This window comes from Aptenodytes forsteri, unplaced genomic scaffold (genome assembly GCF_000699145.1).
Source record: "Aptenodytes forsteri isolate BGI_AS27 unplaced genomic scaffold, ASM69914v1 Scaffold60, whole genome shotgun sequence".
Lineage (NCBI taxonomy): Eukaryota > Metazoa > Chordata > Aves > Sphenisciformes > Spheniscidae > Aptenodytes > Aptenodytes forsteri.
Genome location: NW_008794175.1, coordinates 785,915 through 799,084, shown reverse-complemented (window position 1 = coordinate 799,084; position 13,170 = coordinate 785,915). Strand labels below are relative to the sequence as shown.

At 35.3% G+C, this 13,170-nt stretch overlaps 1 protein-coding gene across 1 annotated transcript in view; it reads left to right on the top strand.

The window, feature by feature from the left end:
• Positions 1-469: 469 nt before the first annotated feature.
• The window catches only part of SCYL2 (SCY1 like pseudokinase 2), a 38,574-nt gene continuing 25,873 nt past the window's right edge, over positions 470-13,170 (top strand). The window contains exons 1-3 of the mRNA XM_009284169.1: positions 470-646; positions 8,494-8,651; positions 12,551-12,695. Coding sequence (XP_009282444.1) covers positions 470-646; positions 8,494-8,651; positions 12,551-12,695 — 480 coding nt within the window. The remainder of the gene's footprint in view (positions 647-8,493; positions 8,652-12,550; positions 12,696-13,170) is intronic.

Genomic DNA, 13,170 nt, shown 5'->3' with positions numbered 1-13,170 from the left:
CTGGAATTAAAGGAGCCTGGTTTCCTTCAGATTTGGTTCTCTTTGTTGATTTATATTGTTATACAAGGTGTGAACATTTCCCTTCATGGGAGCAGTTTATAGATTCTCTGCTTTCTTCAATTACCTGTTTTCAAGAAATGGTTGAATTTCTCAATCCTTAATTGCTTTGTTGTATCTAATGAGAAATGATCAAGAGATTCAGAAGTTTTTGAGGAGGGGTAGAAGCAATGACATATAATCCCCAGGCATGCACACACAGATATGTGTATGCAGTGTGAGTATGTGTAACTGCAAAGCCCTGGAAGTTGTGTTTCAGTATTCTTTTTGTGGGTTACTCCTGTATCCTATTGGATCCTTGGTTAGATGTTATAGTTTTCAACATGTGTCTTATGTTAACAGAAATTGTGAGAGGACTGTGAGACTTTTTTCTTGTCTTTGTAGGATAATACATTGGTGCACAGTTGAGACAATGGAGTCCATGCTGAATAAATTGAAGAGTACCGTTACAAAGGTAACGGCTGATGTCACCAGTGCAGTCATGGGAAATCCTGTTACCAGGGAATTTGATGTTGGCCGACATATTGCCAGTGGTGGTAATGGTCTTGCTTGGAAGATATTTAATGGAACTAAAAAATCAACGAAACAGGTGGGTTGTCAAGTAAAGCCCTAAGTTTATAAGCATTAGATAACAGACTGATAGGTAGCAGTTGGTAAGTGCCATTTAAAAACAAAATCCAGCTGGGCAGACTAATGCTAAGGGTAGTAGTATAAGTAAAATGAAACGAAGAACTCAACATTATTTAAATATAATGTTCTTAGCTACATAGGTGGTAATTGCTTTAAGCCTTCACTGCTGGAGAAGGAAGTGGTTCTGCATTCATAGCATACAATTTGAGACCAAGATCGAGAATTAATCTGAGTTAGAAGTGATCTGACAAGAAGGAAGAAGTTTGTTTAAACATGGATCGATTCCCCAATTTGTTTTACCTTGCAGCTTTTTTTGGCAGCAGTACTGGCTTTTTACAGTTTAACATAATTGTGAAGTGTGCCATCATTTGTTCTCAGCAAAAGAGACTGTAGTTTTTTGCTCAGCTGCCATACAGAAATTGAGGGCTTAGAAATGTTAGGTCATGAGATACAGAACAGGAAGGCATGGGATAGAGGAGGATGTTGTGAAGGAAGTGAGTTGTGCCTTCCCTGTGCTGCTTTCAGATCAGTATTGTTCCCTTTTAGTTTCCTTAAAAGTATTAGGGTTTGGAGCACAAGTATATAAACTTTTGACTCATTTGAAGTCACGTGTAAAGGAAAGTGGGATTGTGACTTTGGAAGAAGGTTTGCCAGAAACAGAGTTTCTGTTATTATAGAAAATGATTTTGTTGTACTGGAGAAATGTGAAAAGTCTTTTTTTCAAACTTGGAGAGGCAATAGAATTTTCAATGAGTAAATAGAACTGTTAATAAGTTATGGCCTTCAGTTAAACTTGATGTTGAAGTGATGTGAAGTCACTGAGACAATGAATCAGCTTGCTACAGATGTACCAAAAAGAAATGGACACAAAGGAATAACTTTGGAAAACATATACAATCTGTTAGATGGTAGGAAAATAAACTGTAGCAAATAGAGAACAAATATACTATGCAGAATAAATAATCTGTGGAGAATGTGTGATCTGATTGTGACAGAATCTGGATAATGTTAAGCAGGTACTTTAGCCATATTCTCAAGCATCTGTCTAGCTGTTGCAGAACTCTATACATCTAGTATTTACTGAATTTACCCAGTGTACCAACTGGGGTCTGTCTTGGTCTTACTCAACTATACAAAGAAGTGGTAACATTGAAAGTATGGTAGTTTTGATAGGTTTTATAGAATCTCTGTGCCCAGTAAGCATTTGACCAGGTGTAGCTTTAAGGTCTGGAGTGTTGTAGCAAGTTTCTTTCACTGCCTAATTGATAGAGTATATGTACCTTGGTTCCTGTCAATCATGTTTTTCAAGCTTTGAATGGGTGTTCTGAAAACTCATTTTGCAGAGTTCTAGTTCAGGTGTTACTACATGTGATCCTGCAGTATCTCTGTAAACCCTGATTAACATCTGTACATTTGTATGCCATCATTAGTCATTAAAAATACAGCAGCAGTTGTACTGCAGGGAATTTTAGATGGCTGGTGATTTGACGTGCAATTACCATTCATTATTAATATTACCAGTTAGGTAACATCATGTCGACATTCAGTTTGCCATTGCAAAATAAAACTACGCAGCAATACAAACAGTTTATGTTGTGTTGTGTTGCAATATATCTGCTCTTTAACATTATTTTTTATTTCTTTTGCACGTACCTTTTGAATGTTGGCTGGGCAATATGCAAGTGGCTGGCTGTCATTTTCCAAGTGGTCGCAGGCACTTTTGTGAAGTGATGCACATATTTGCTCTATTGCAAGTGTGTATATCTAATTTGAAGCTACAAACACTTAACTTTTTTACAGAAAATATGTATTGTGATCAGACAAGCAGGATGTAAGGGCTTAATTGCCCGTGTTGTTGTCACTTTACAACAACACAAGTAATAATTTAAGTCATTGTAGCCAGATAAAATAGCTAAATTTGAAGTCTTAGCATTACAGCAATAGAGCTGATCAGAAATTTTGTTCTCAGGACAAATGGAAGTCAGCAGTCTTACAGAAGTTGGTCAGCTGAAGTTAAGATTTCAAATATGGATTAATTTGGTTCCTATTTTAAGTCCGTGGACAGTTGCAAATATTCCATCTCTGGTGACAGTAGATATGTATGATTTTATTCCTCTTTTCAGAGTTCCACTTGGTTCCTGCCTTGCTGGTTTTCCTGGATTTCTGAATGTTTACGTATTTATTTTTTTTTAATGTGTCTTGTCTTTTCTTGCTTACTTTGTAAGTGACTGAATAACAACCTAACAGAATGTGAGGAAATTACTTACCCGTGTGCATATGTTTGTCTGGTGCTCTTTGATAGCTGATTTGCTGCTGTTTGTTTGAAAGATTTATGAGTCTTTCTGGTTATATGTGAATACATGAAGTAACATGTTGCTAATTTTACAGTATGTATTTCTGCTCATCTTGGATTTGTTAACTTAGTCTTTATGCACTTATATTTTTTTCTGGCATAATAGGGCACTTGTCCTTTTTTCTGCTTAGAAAGTGCAATCATAAAGAAATAGATAGGGTAAGGTCACTTAATGTTCTTGTTGGCAGCTCAGTAGTAAAAACTAGCAGAATTAAGGAGATAATGGTTTGCACTTCAAGATTACTGTAGTTGTGTTTAACTTTTATTGTGGTAGTACTAAATACATTAATGGTAGGTAAGTCAGCTTTCTGTTGTTTTGGCTGTGCATACAGTAGCTCTGAAATGAAAGCTTCCTACTATTCAAACTTTAAAGGCTAACTCATTTTAAAACTGAAATAGTTGTATTGTATACCTTATGACTGAAACAAACTGATGGGAAAGTAGGGTTATAAAAAAACATTGGCAAGCTTCTAAAAATAAACCCCCCAAAAGCTGGAGGAAAATATTTTTCTGGCAAAAGACCAGAGTAATACTGGAAGGCTTTCCAGTATTTTAGGTCAGAGACTATTTTGCTTTGCATAGTGGGAGGCTTTGGTAATACATCATGTGTTTGCATATTGAGTTACATTTGATTATTAATTAAAAAAATGCGTGAGTGCATATGGGTAAAATAGAGAACAAAAACGAAAGGGAAAACAAACATAAAGTTTCTAAAATCAAGCACTCTGACTGCTACCTTAAAATTTCCTTTGCTTTTATGTTCATGACTTAGTCTTTAATATGATCACATTTAATTTTTTTCCAGGAAAGCACTGCATCATTCAGTTCACAGGATAGATGGTAAACTGTAGTTATTAAATATTTTGTGTTTTTTTTCTTCCTTGTTGTTCTGTGCATCGTCTCCGGCATTGTTACTCCACACTATTCAAAATGTCATTGAAAATAGAAGGATTTGAGTTTCTGTAGCATTCATCGCTATGGTGCTTGAATGCTTTACAGATATTGTTAACATGCTTTCTCAGAATGCAATGAGATGAATAGGAAGAGGTATTGCTATTCCATTATCATTACATTTCCACAGCTTTTAGAGCCTTTAATTTAGAAATACTTTCTAGTTTTGTTTGCATCTCTTTCGACACACAAACCCAGTGTCTTTCTGAATTCTTGCCTTTCTCTTGGGGACAGGAGAGAAAGCGTGGCATGCCTTGGTTGCCTGGTTGCCTTTTTCTGGTTAGGGAGAATTATTTCTCTCTCTTCCCCCCTTCTCCCCTTCTTTTCTTTCTTTCTTTTTTTTTTTTTTTTTTTAGCAGTTGCATTGGCTAAGATAGGAACAGGATTTTTGCATTCTCTGGTTTATAAGGTGTTTACGTGGGTAGATAAGGACACGTATTTTAAACTGTCAGTGTGTGTTTCAAACTGATGTGTGTTTCATAAGGAATGCAGGATTGCAAATGGGCTTGGAGGATGTGGTGGGTTGACACTGACCAGCGACCAAGCACCCACACAGCTACTCACTCACTTCCACTCCCCCAGCAGGATGGGGGCAGAAAATAGAAAGAAGAAAAGTAAGAAAACTCATAGGTCAAGATCCAGACAGCTTAATAGGTGAAGGAAGGGGGGAGGGAAATGAAGCAAAGCAAAGCAAATTGCTCACCACATCACACAGACAGACTGATGCTCAAGCTAGTCTCCAAACAACAGCCACCTTGGAAGCCAAAAACCCCCTTCTTCCTCTACCCTAGTTTTTATCACTGAGCATGATGTTATATGATATGGAATAGCCCCCAGTCTCCTGCCTACCCACGGCCTACTCCATGTGGGGGCCGAGTGGGGAAAAAGAGAAAGCCTTGACCCTGTGCAAGGACTGTTCAGCGATAGCCAAAACATTGCTGTGTTATAAACACTGTTTTAGCCACAAATCTAAAATACAGCACCATATGGGATGCTATGAAGAGAGTTAACTCCATCTCAGCCAGACCCAGTAGAAAGGAAAACTGCCCAAAGAAGCTGGGAAAAAGAACTTGGGGCATTTAGTGATTAAAACTACAAGGATAAAAAAACCTTTATGAAGGGGTATATTAGTGAATACCAGGTCTTTGGGACAATGGTCAACAGGATTCCCCTGAAATACACAAGCACAATCAAAGAGTTCTTATTTACATTTTTCTGTTCAGTGTCTAAAAGTGTTCTAGATGAGTTAATATGGTTATAGCCCAGTTAAACCATGTCCTGTGTGTTGCATGTTGTGTACAATGCTTATTCCTGTTTGCATAGGTGACATTTAATTCCTTGGCAAAGGCATTGCAGAACTTAAACACTGATCTTTTCAGTGATTCATGTTAAAAATTCTAAATTCTTGGCAGTAACAACAGATGTTTTCTTGAAGGTCTTCATCCTGGCAAATATTTACACGGTACACATCATAACATACAGCTGTCTAAATGTCACCACTGAGCTTTACCTAACACCACTTCGAAGTAAAGCACTTGGCTTAAACACGTGGGAGGTGAGACAGAAGGTGCAGACTATCTCATGTTTGTGAACAGAACTGAGATTTAAACTTAGATCTCTTGAGTGGCCAGTCTAGTCCCCTACATACTTGTCCATACTTCCTAACCCAGGTAGTGGCGTTACCAGTATACTGTGTTGAGACAAGAGCATGTTGAGCAAGGTGTGTGTGCTTTCTATCACATAATGAATGAAAATTTGTGTTGTTAAAGATAAGGGTTGTTTTGTCTCTACTTTTTCACTTTCTTTGTGGAGAGCAGTTGTATTTCTTTAATATATTTTAGTCTTTTTATGTTAAATTTATTTTTGTATCACAAAGTGAATTACGACCTTTCTTTGTGGAGAGCAGTTGTATTTCTTTAATATATTTTAGTCTTTTTATGTTAAATTTATTTTTGTATCACAAAGTTGGAATTACGACACAACTGCAGAATTAAATAACAAGTAGTCATCTGCAGGAGGAAGCTACTCTTCCTTTGAACCTATAAAATGAAAAAAACAAAGTGGAAGCTCCCCTAGAGCTTTCTGTGGAAAGAAGTAGTAACTATGTAAGCCTTTGCTGGCTTTCATCTCAGTAAGTTTCCATGAAAGTAATTACAGGAAATGGAATCCCTATCAGCTATAGTCAGTAGCCCTCCTTCTTGGGGTTGAATATCAATCAGTTCTTGTAAAACAGAAAAGGAATAACAGAAATAATGTGTTCATGGTCAAAATTTGACAGGGTTATTTGGTTCACGCAGCATAAAACCATGAACACTTTTAACTGTTTCCAAGCATACTATATGGTTTCAGTAATTTTTGTGCATTGAAAGTGTGTTCTATGGCCCATGACTCAGCTATCTCTTCATTCTTCTGTACAATAATATCTGGTGACTTATGGGCGTTAAGATACTATATTGTTGATATGGCATTCTGCATATAAAAATCGATGTTAATTATGGAATTGAATTTCAGAATGCCATATTTTGAATTACTAATATCAGAACACATTTAACATTTTAGTGTCCATGAGCAGAGATGACTGTATGCTTTCTTCTTGTATCAAATGTGTTACATGAAAATGAAGGTATTTAAAGCAAGTTGTCACACAGCTCAAATTATTTTGATTCTTGACACTCCACAATAACTAAGTCTACAAAATCAATGTGATAGCAATCATTTTCATACCTAGAATACTACAATTTCATATACATACTTATATGTGAGCTAATTTTGGATATGTAAAAGTTCTGTCAAACTTCAAACAAACCATGCAGGATTGCAGCAAGCACCAATAGAACTTATTTATAGCCATCATAAAATATTAAAACCATAGCTGATGTCCCATACTATCCGATTTAAATACTCGCTTTCTGATTCTTTTGACTTGTCATTAAACAGAAGTGCTTTCAGAAGTGCTGTATTAGTTTGAAATTTTGTTAGTGGTCACGTACTGCTCAATACATTCACACTGTGTACTGGAAAATGTGTATTTTTTAAATAGTGGGCATAGCGTATGTTTCCATCCCCTGTCATTGGTTCCTCCCTGCCTTGTGTCAGTGTTAATGTTTGATCCATCACACTTAGGAGTTGGAGCAGGGAGCTGGTATGGACAGAAGCAAGAAAAGCGTACTTAGTTGAGTTAGTTATAGATGTTCACCTGCTAATGGCTTAATGAAACAGGTACCAGCTAAAATATATAAACCAATTTTTTGTGTATTGGACTGAATTTCTTTTTTTATATAGCCTATATCTAGAAGGCTTTGTTTTTTAAATCAATAATGTAACTGTTCCTGTGAGACTTTAATTAGATAGTGGTTATAAAATGTGCAGTACAAGAGCATAGACTTCCTCTTGGGACTGAAAACTGTATTTCTGTACTATTTTCTCCTTGTTTCTGACCTTTATTATTATTCATAATGCTGTTGTAGGAGTATAAGAAATTCTCTGTTTCATGATAAAGTTTTTAATTCCTTTTTTCTTCTATTGATTTATTTCTCTTTAATGGCTTCCATGATGGTGATGTAATCTAATTTTTTATTTCGCATCCACTTCTGTAATTTCAAAGTTTCATATAAATTTCTTAATTTTCTCCCACTCCATTTGCAGAGGTTGGTTGGAAGAACTATTTTCTGTGTTTTTAACATCTACTGCATTTCTGGGACTTCTTTTTACACATGTTTAAGCATTAAAAAATTCTTAATGCTTTATCATGTGAATGGTCTGATCAGATTAATTGATTACCATGACTATAAATTATCTTTCAAGTTTCATATAAATTTCTTAATTTTCTCCCACTCCATTTGCAGAGGTTGGTTGGAAGAACTATTTTCTGTGTTTTTAACATCTACTGCATTTCTGGGACTTCTTTTTACACATGTTTAAGCATTAAAAAATTCTTAATGCTTTATCATGTGAATGGTCTGATCAGATTAATTGATTACCATGACTATAAATTATCTTTCATGAATGTCTAGTTATATATAGATCATACTTGTTTGGAGCAGAATGCTGAGGCAGGGTCTGGTTTAATAAAGCACCACTTGATATATTTAATGCCAAATTAATGCATATATGCTCAGAATATTTTAATTTTTCATAGTTGATGTAAATGCTTTTATCTACTTAAAATCAAGCTGATTTCTGTACTGTGGATCTGCTGCTTTGTCACTATGTAGATAGTGGTTATAGTTTATGTATTACTGTTTGTAAGACAAGGAGCAGTAGTACCTTAACTCTTAAAATATATATTCCAGAGGTTATATACAGTAACCTGCGTGATTATGACTGGGATAAAGTGGATACAATAGGTTTATATACATATACATATACATTGAAATACTTATTGCATTAGTGGGATTGTACTGTGGATTCAAAAAATGCGTGTGTGTGTGTATGTAACTCTGTATATAGGCTTGTTTTTGGCTATTGTTATATACCGAGTGAATTTTGTTGCTTATTTCTAGGAAGTGGCTGTTTTTGTCTTTGATAAGAAGCTAATAGACAAGTATCAAAAATTTGAAAAGGATCAGATTATTGATTCTTTAAAACGAGGTGTTCAACAGCTAACCAGGCTTCGACACCCTCGACTACTTACTGTTCAACATCCATTGGAAGAATCCAGGTAAGCTGTAGTAAAGTTTAGAACAGACTTTCTTAATCATTGTTTTGTTATTGGACATAAAATATCTGGAACATTCAACACACACATATGATGAGATTCAAGTTTACTGTATTTACTCATGTGAGAATGGTTTCACCCCACCCTCAGATTTTTTTCCCCCCGAGCCATAGGATGCATTTCTGGTGTGAATCTAGTGAATCTAATCAATAATCTATTGCATGATCTTAGTCCAGTTGCAGCTATAAGGCTACACATGACCCTTACAGCATGAAAATTTGGTAGTTCAATTAATTTCACTTTCAAAGAACTCTCTTAAAAATTGTTTCCTTTCAAAAGGTTGTTCATACCTTTGTTCCATTTATGAGATGTATGTACTTGTGAGATTGAAGATTTTAGGTAAATTGTATGTGTTGCGGCCACATATGTGTTTAAAAGGTCCTCAAATGCCAATCGAGGGAGACAAAATTCAGTGTGTTTTTGTAGTGCTTTTTTGATTTATGTAAGGTTGGTCACTAGGCACAATAATGGGTTAGTCTTATAGATTTATCATTCAACTGTAGTCGTAACAGCACACTAAAATCTAACGAATAAAATGAAGGTTTCATGTTAAAATAAAAAGCTGATCCTGATCCCACTGAGGAAGATCATGAAGGTTTTAAAGTTTTTTTTTCCAAAGTAGTTTTTCTAAATGGCAGCCTAATAACGATTCATGTACGTTACCTTTCAAACTTCTACATTTTTGATTGTGTCTGTTAACCTGCATTTTTCCAAATGTACTAGCTTCTAGGAGCTGAGAATACTGTAGGAATGCTTCTTCATCTTTGCGATGCCTACCTGGGGAAAGATTTCTTAGATTAAATGACACTTGCATATTCATATATATCTTTCCTCCAGTACTAAACATATTTTGCATTAACAAGGGTTCAAAGCTGTCATTGCCCCTATGGTTCAGTGTGCCCCTCACAAAAGGAAGATTAATTAGGTAGTTGAAGACAGCTCTCAGTGCTCTACAACAGTAAATAAACTATTACATGCTAAATGACCTAGGGTCATCTCAGTCATAGTGTATGCAAGTGAATCCCAGAGTATACCCCAGGTTTCTTCCTAAAAATGTCACAGTATTTTGATTGACTCAGCAACTGCATCGGTAATTATTTTTTCCCTGAACTCTGCACTTCAGAAGAAAAGGCTGATTCATACGTTGGAGTGTTAAGAACGCTTTGGTGTTCTTTTTGTGAAGAATTTCAGACTTTTGAGTAAAATTAACAGTGTAGTTATGTTAGAGTTCTCCATGAGTTTTTAGTAATGCCCTATGTTTTGCTCCAGTTGTTCTTCTTTCCATACTCGGCACGCTCAGCTACTGGTAGAAACACCAGTAGCACAAAACCTGTCCAGTTGCTTGCTGTGCCAGAAACTGATGTAACGGTTTTTGGAGTGGGTTCATAAAAGAGAAGTTTGCTTAGAATATTTGTGTGTGTAACCTTGTGTAAGCATGCTGTGAGATTTCTCCAGAATTGCTTGTCTTTCCAGAGTGCTTATTCTTGAAGAAATCTGTTGTGGGCTCCTTCTGGCTAGATTGTATCTGGTCTTTTTTTGTGTCTCCAAAGTAACATACAGTTGTGTTGAACTGCTTGCAAGTCACCCTTTATTCCTCCTTTGTGAGGCAAACAGATACTTGGTGTACCTGCATAGCTGAAGTAGATACAGAAAGAAAGGCCATACCTTTCTGACCCTAGCCTGTAGGTAGCTTTTCCACTATTAATAGAATGTTTCGGCTCCAAATAATTGGTATTCAATATAATTTTATTTAATATAAATATATATATTATATATTATGATGTATACATTTTTACGTGCATTTAAATAATTAATAACTCTTTATACTAAATATTTTATATAAATACATTTACTTACAACTGGTCTTGAATTCCAGTAACAGCACACATGAACAATATTATTATATGTTTAACTTGTTATTGGAGAAAAGGATAAAAAAGCCAAATTATAAGTTCACTCATAATGCTATTACTACCCATTAAAAATAGTAGTAGTGTGAAGAGTTCCAGATACTTAATTTACTAGACATTCCATCTGTTGCAGTTTTTCCCAAAGCGTATGCATTTTTGGCCATCACTTTTATTTTTAACTTGTTTTCTTTTTATTATGTTACTCTGAATTTCATTTTGATATTATTCAGGGAACTGTTAAAGAAGCTGCACTGTATGGCAGACATCAGGTTTTGCAATATTCAATTGCTTTAATTCGATTTGCCCCATCCTTCCGTTACTCTGGTTTGGGTCCTTATTTAATTAGCTCCTAAGGTAAAAAATAAACAGCCATCTTTTTATTCTCTCAAAACAACAGCAGAGTTTATGTTACGAAAACCACTGAATAACTATTCCCTAGGTATTTTCTATCATCTGTGCCTTAACCGTAACTAAATGTAGAAGGTCCATGGTTAAGTTGAAGTCAGATTGAAAATGAAGGACTTTGTCTTTCTGTGCTCTGACTCTTCCTTGTGATTACTAGAGAAACAAGATTTATAGCCCTAGTTGTGTTAATAGAAACATGAAAGGGATGGCGTTAACAAAATGGTAGCGAGGAAGCCAAGCAAAGAAGTTCTGTCAGGTTGGCTGACACTTATGATTCAATGTATTTTAATTTTCAGTTGTTTTTCCTTCAGAAAGGCAGTAGATAAAAACTAAAGTAAAACTAAAATCTGGATGAGTAATAAGAGGTTTGCATGTTTCATCAGCCTTATTTTACTTCAAAGAGCAAGCTTGTTAATTATTGAGATACATAAAAACTGTGGTAGATTGATGCTGAAGCATTGCGTCTTCTGTGATATTTTTATGGAATGAACAAAAAGTTAGGCTTCTGTCTTCTTGCCTATAAATTTATATTCAAAAATACATCTTTATTACTGTTACTCAGTCTCAGTTTTCTGTGTTCATACTGATGCAGTATTTAGCATTCTCATGAATTACTCATCCTTAAAGCAGGTATGTGTACTACCGTCCATATAATGCTTTCTCCAAAAAAACTTTAAAACAATTAAGAAGTGAGGTGCAATGACTGTCCAGGGCCTCCAGTGCTGTGCAGACCAGTATGAAGAATGTAGATATAAAGAATGACTCTGTCTATGTTACATGAAGTTTGTGAAATTGAGACGTACATTGTTTTCAGGACTTCAAAATTTGAAATATTGAAGCACAGTGTTACAACCAGTCCACTTTATGTGTGGAAGTTTGCTTCATTTGTGCTTTTCAAAACTGTTGACACAAAAATGCATAAACAAGACCTGTAGTTTTTCATGAAGAAAACAATAGATAAAATAATTTAGAAAACAGTCACTTCACATGCAAACTGCAGTTCATACAACAAGTGTATTTGTGTTTGTACCTCTTCTATTCATTTGCAAAGTAAAAGAATATTCAGGTGCTACCTTACATTTTATTAATTTTGCTTCTGATCATTGTCTGATCACATTAAGTGTTGCTTCAGTCAGGGACGTGTCAATTTTAGGCACAGCTAAAAGCCTTATTTTACAAGTTTTAATAATAGTAAGAATTATTTGTTTGATTTTCCTGGATCAGGACAAGAAAAGCATTGTTTTGTTAAAACTTTTAATGAAGGATTATGTGCATCATTAGTGGTGTATGTGAACGTTAGAGAATAAAATAACAATTCTAATATTTTGTTAATACTTCAGATATTTATATATTTCTCTTTAGTATCATATTACTTACAAGAATTCAAACCCTGAAATATAACATGGTTTTAGGTAGCACCAAGTGCTCTGGTAATGTATAATATGATGTTGATATGGTTCTTTATTCACAATCAAGAGATTTATTACATTTATTTAAAAGAAATGTTTTTATGTATTTCCTCTACAGGGATTGCTTGGCATTTTGTACAGAACCAGTCTGTGCAAGTTTAGCTAATGTTCTTGGCAGCTGGGACAACCTACCTTCTCCTTTACCATCTGACATTAAAGAATACAAACTTTATGATGTGGAGACCAAATATGGTTTGCTTCAGGTATGACACAGGTTGTCCTTACACTGTTCTTGTGCTTTTAGTATTAATGATTGTTTTATAAAGTTTGTAAACTGCTGAAGTTTTGTCTGCCTATAGTAAATGAAATAATTGGGAAGCGAGAGATGATAGTGCCCTGATCACTGCAAGTATAAGAGAGGATGAACACTGGAGGCTCTAAGTTGCTACTGTTTTTGCTTATTCTGACATGGAAAATACGACAGCAAATGAATTTTTATTTTCCATATAAATGTCTATGCTTCAGCTGTTTCTCCCCTATGTGAATCTTTTCTTTATCTTCTGTGGAGGAACAGTAGCTCCCAGGTTTTAGTTGGTGAATATGTTGATCAACTTTGAAAAGTATTTTTGTTCTTATGCTGTGATAGTGTCATGGTTTAACCTCAGTTGGCAGCTGAGCACCACACAGCTGCTTGCTCACTCCCCTGCCCTGCCCCGTGGTGGGATGGGGGAGAGAATT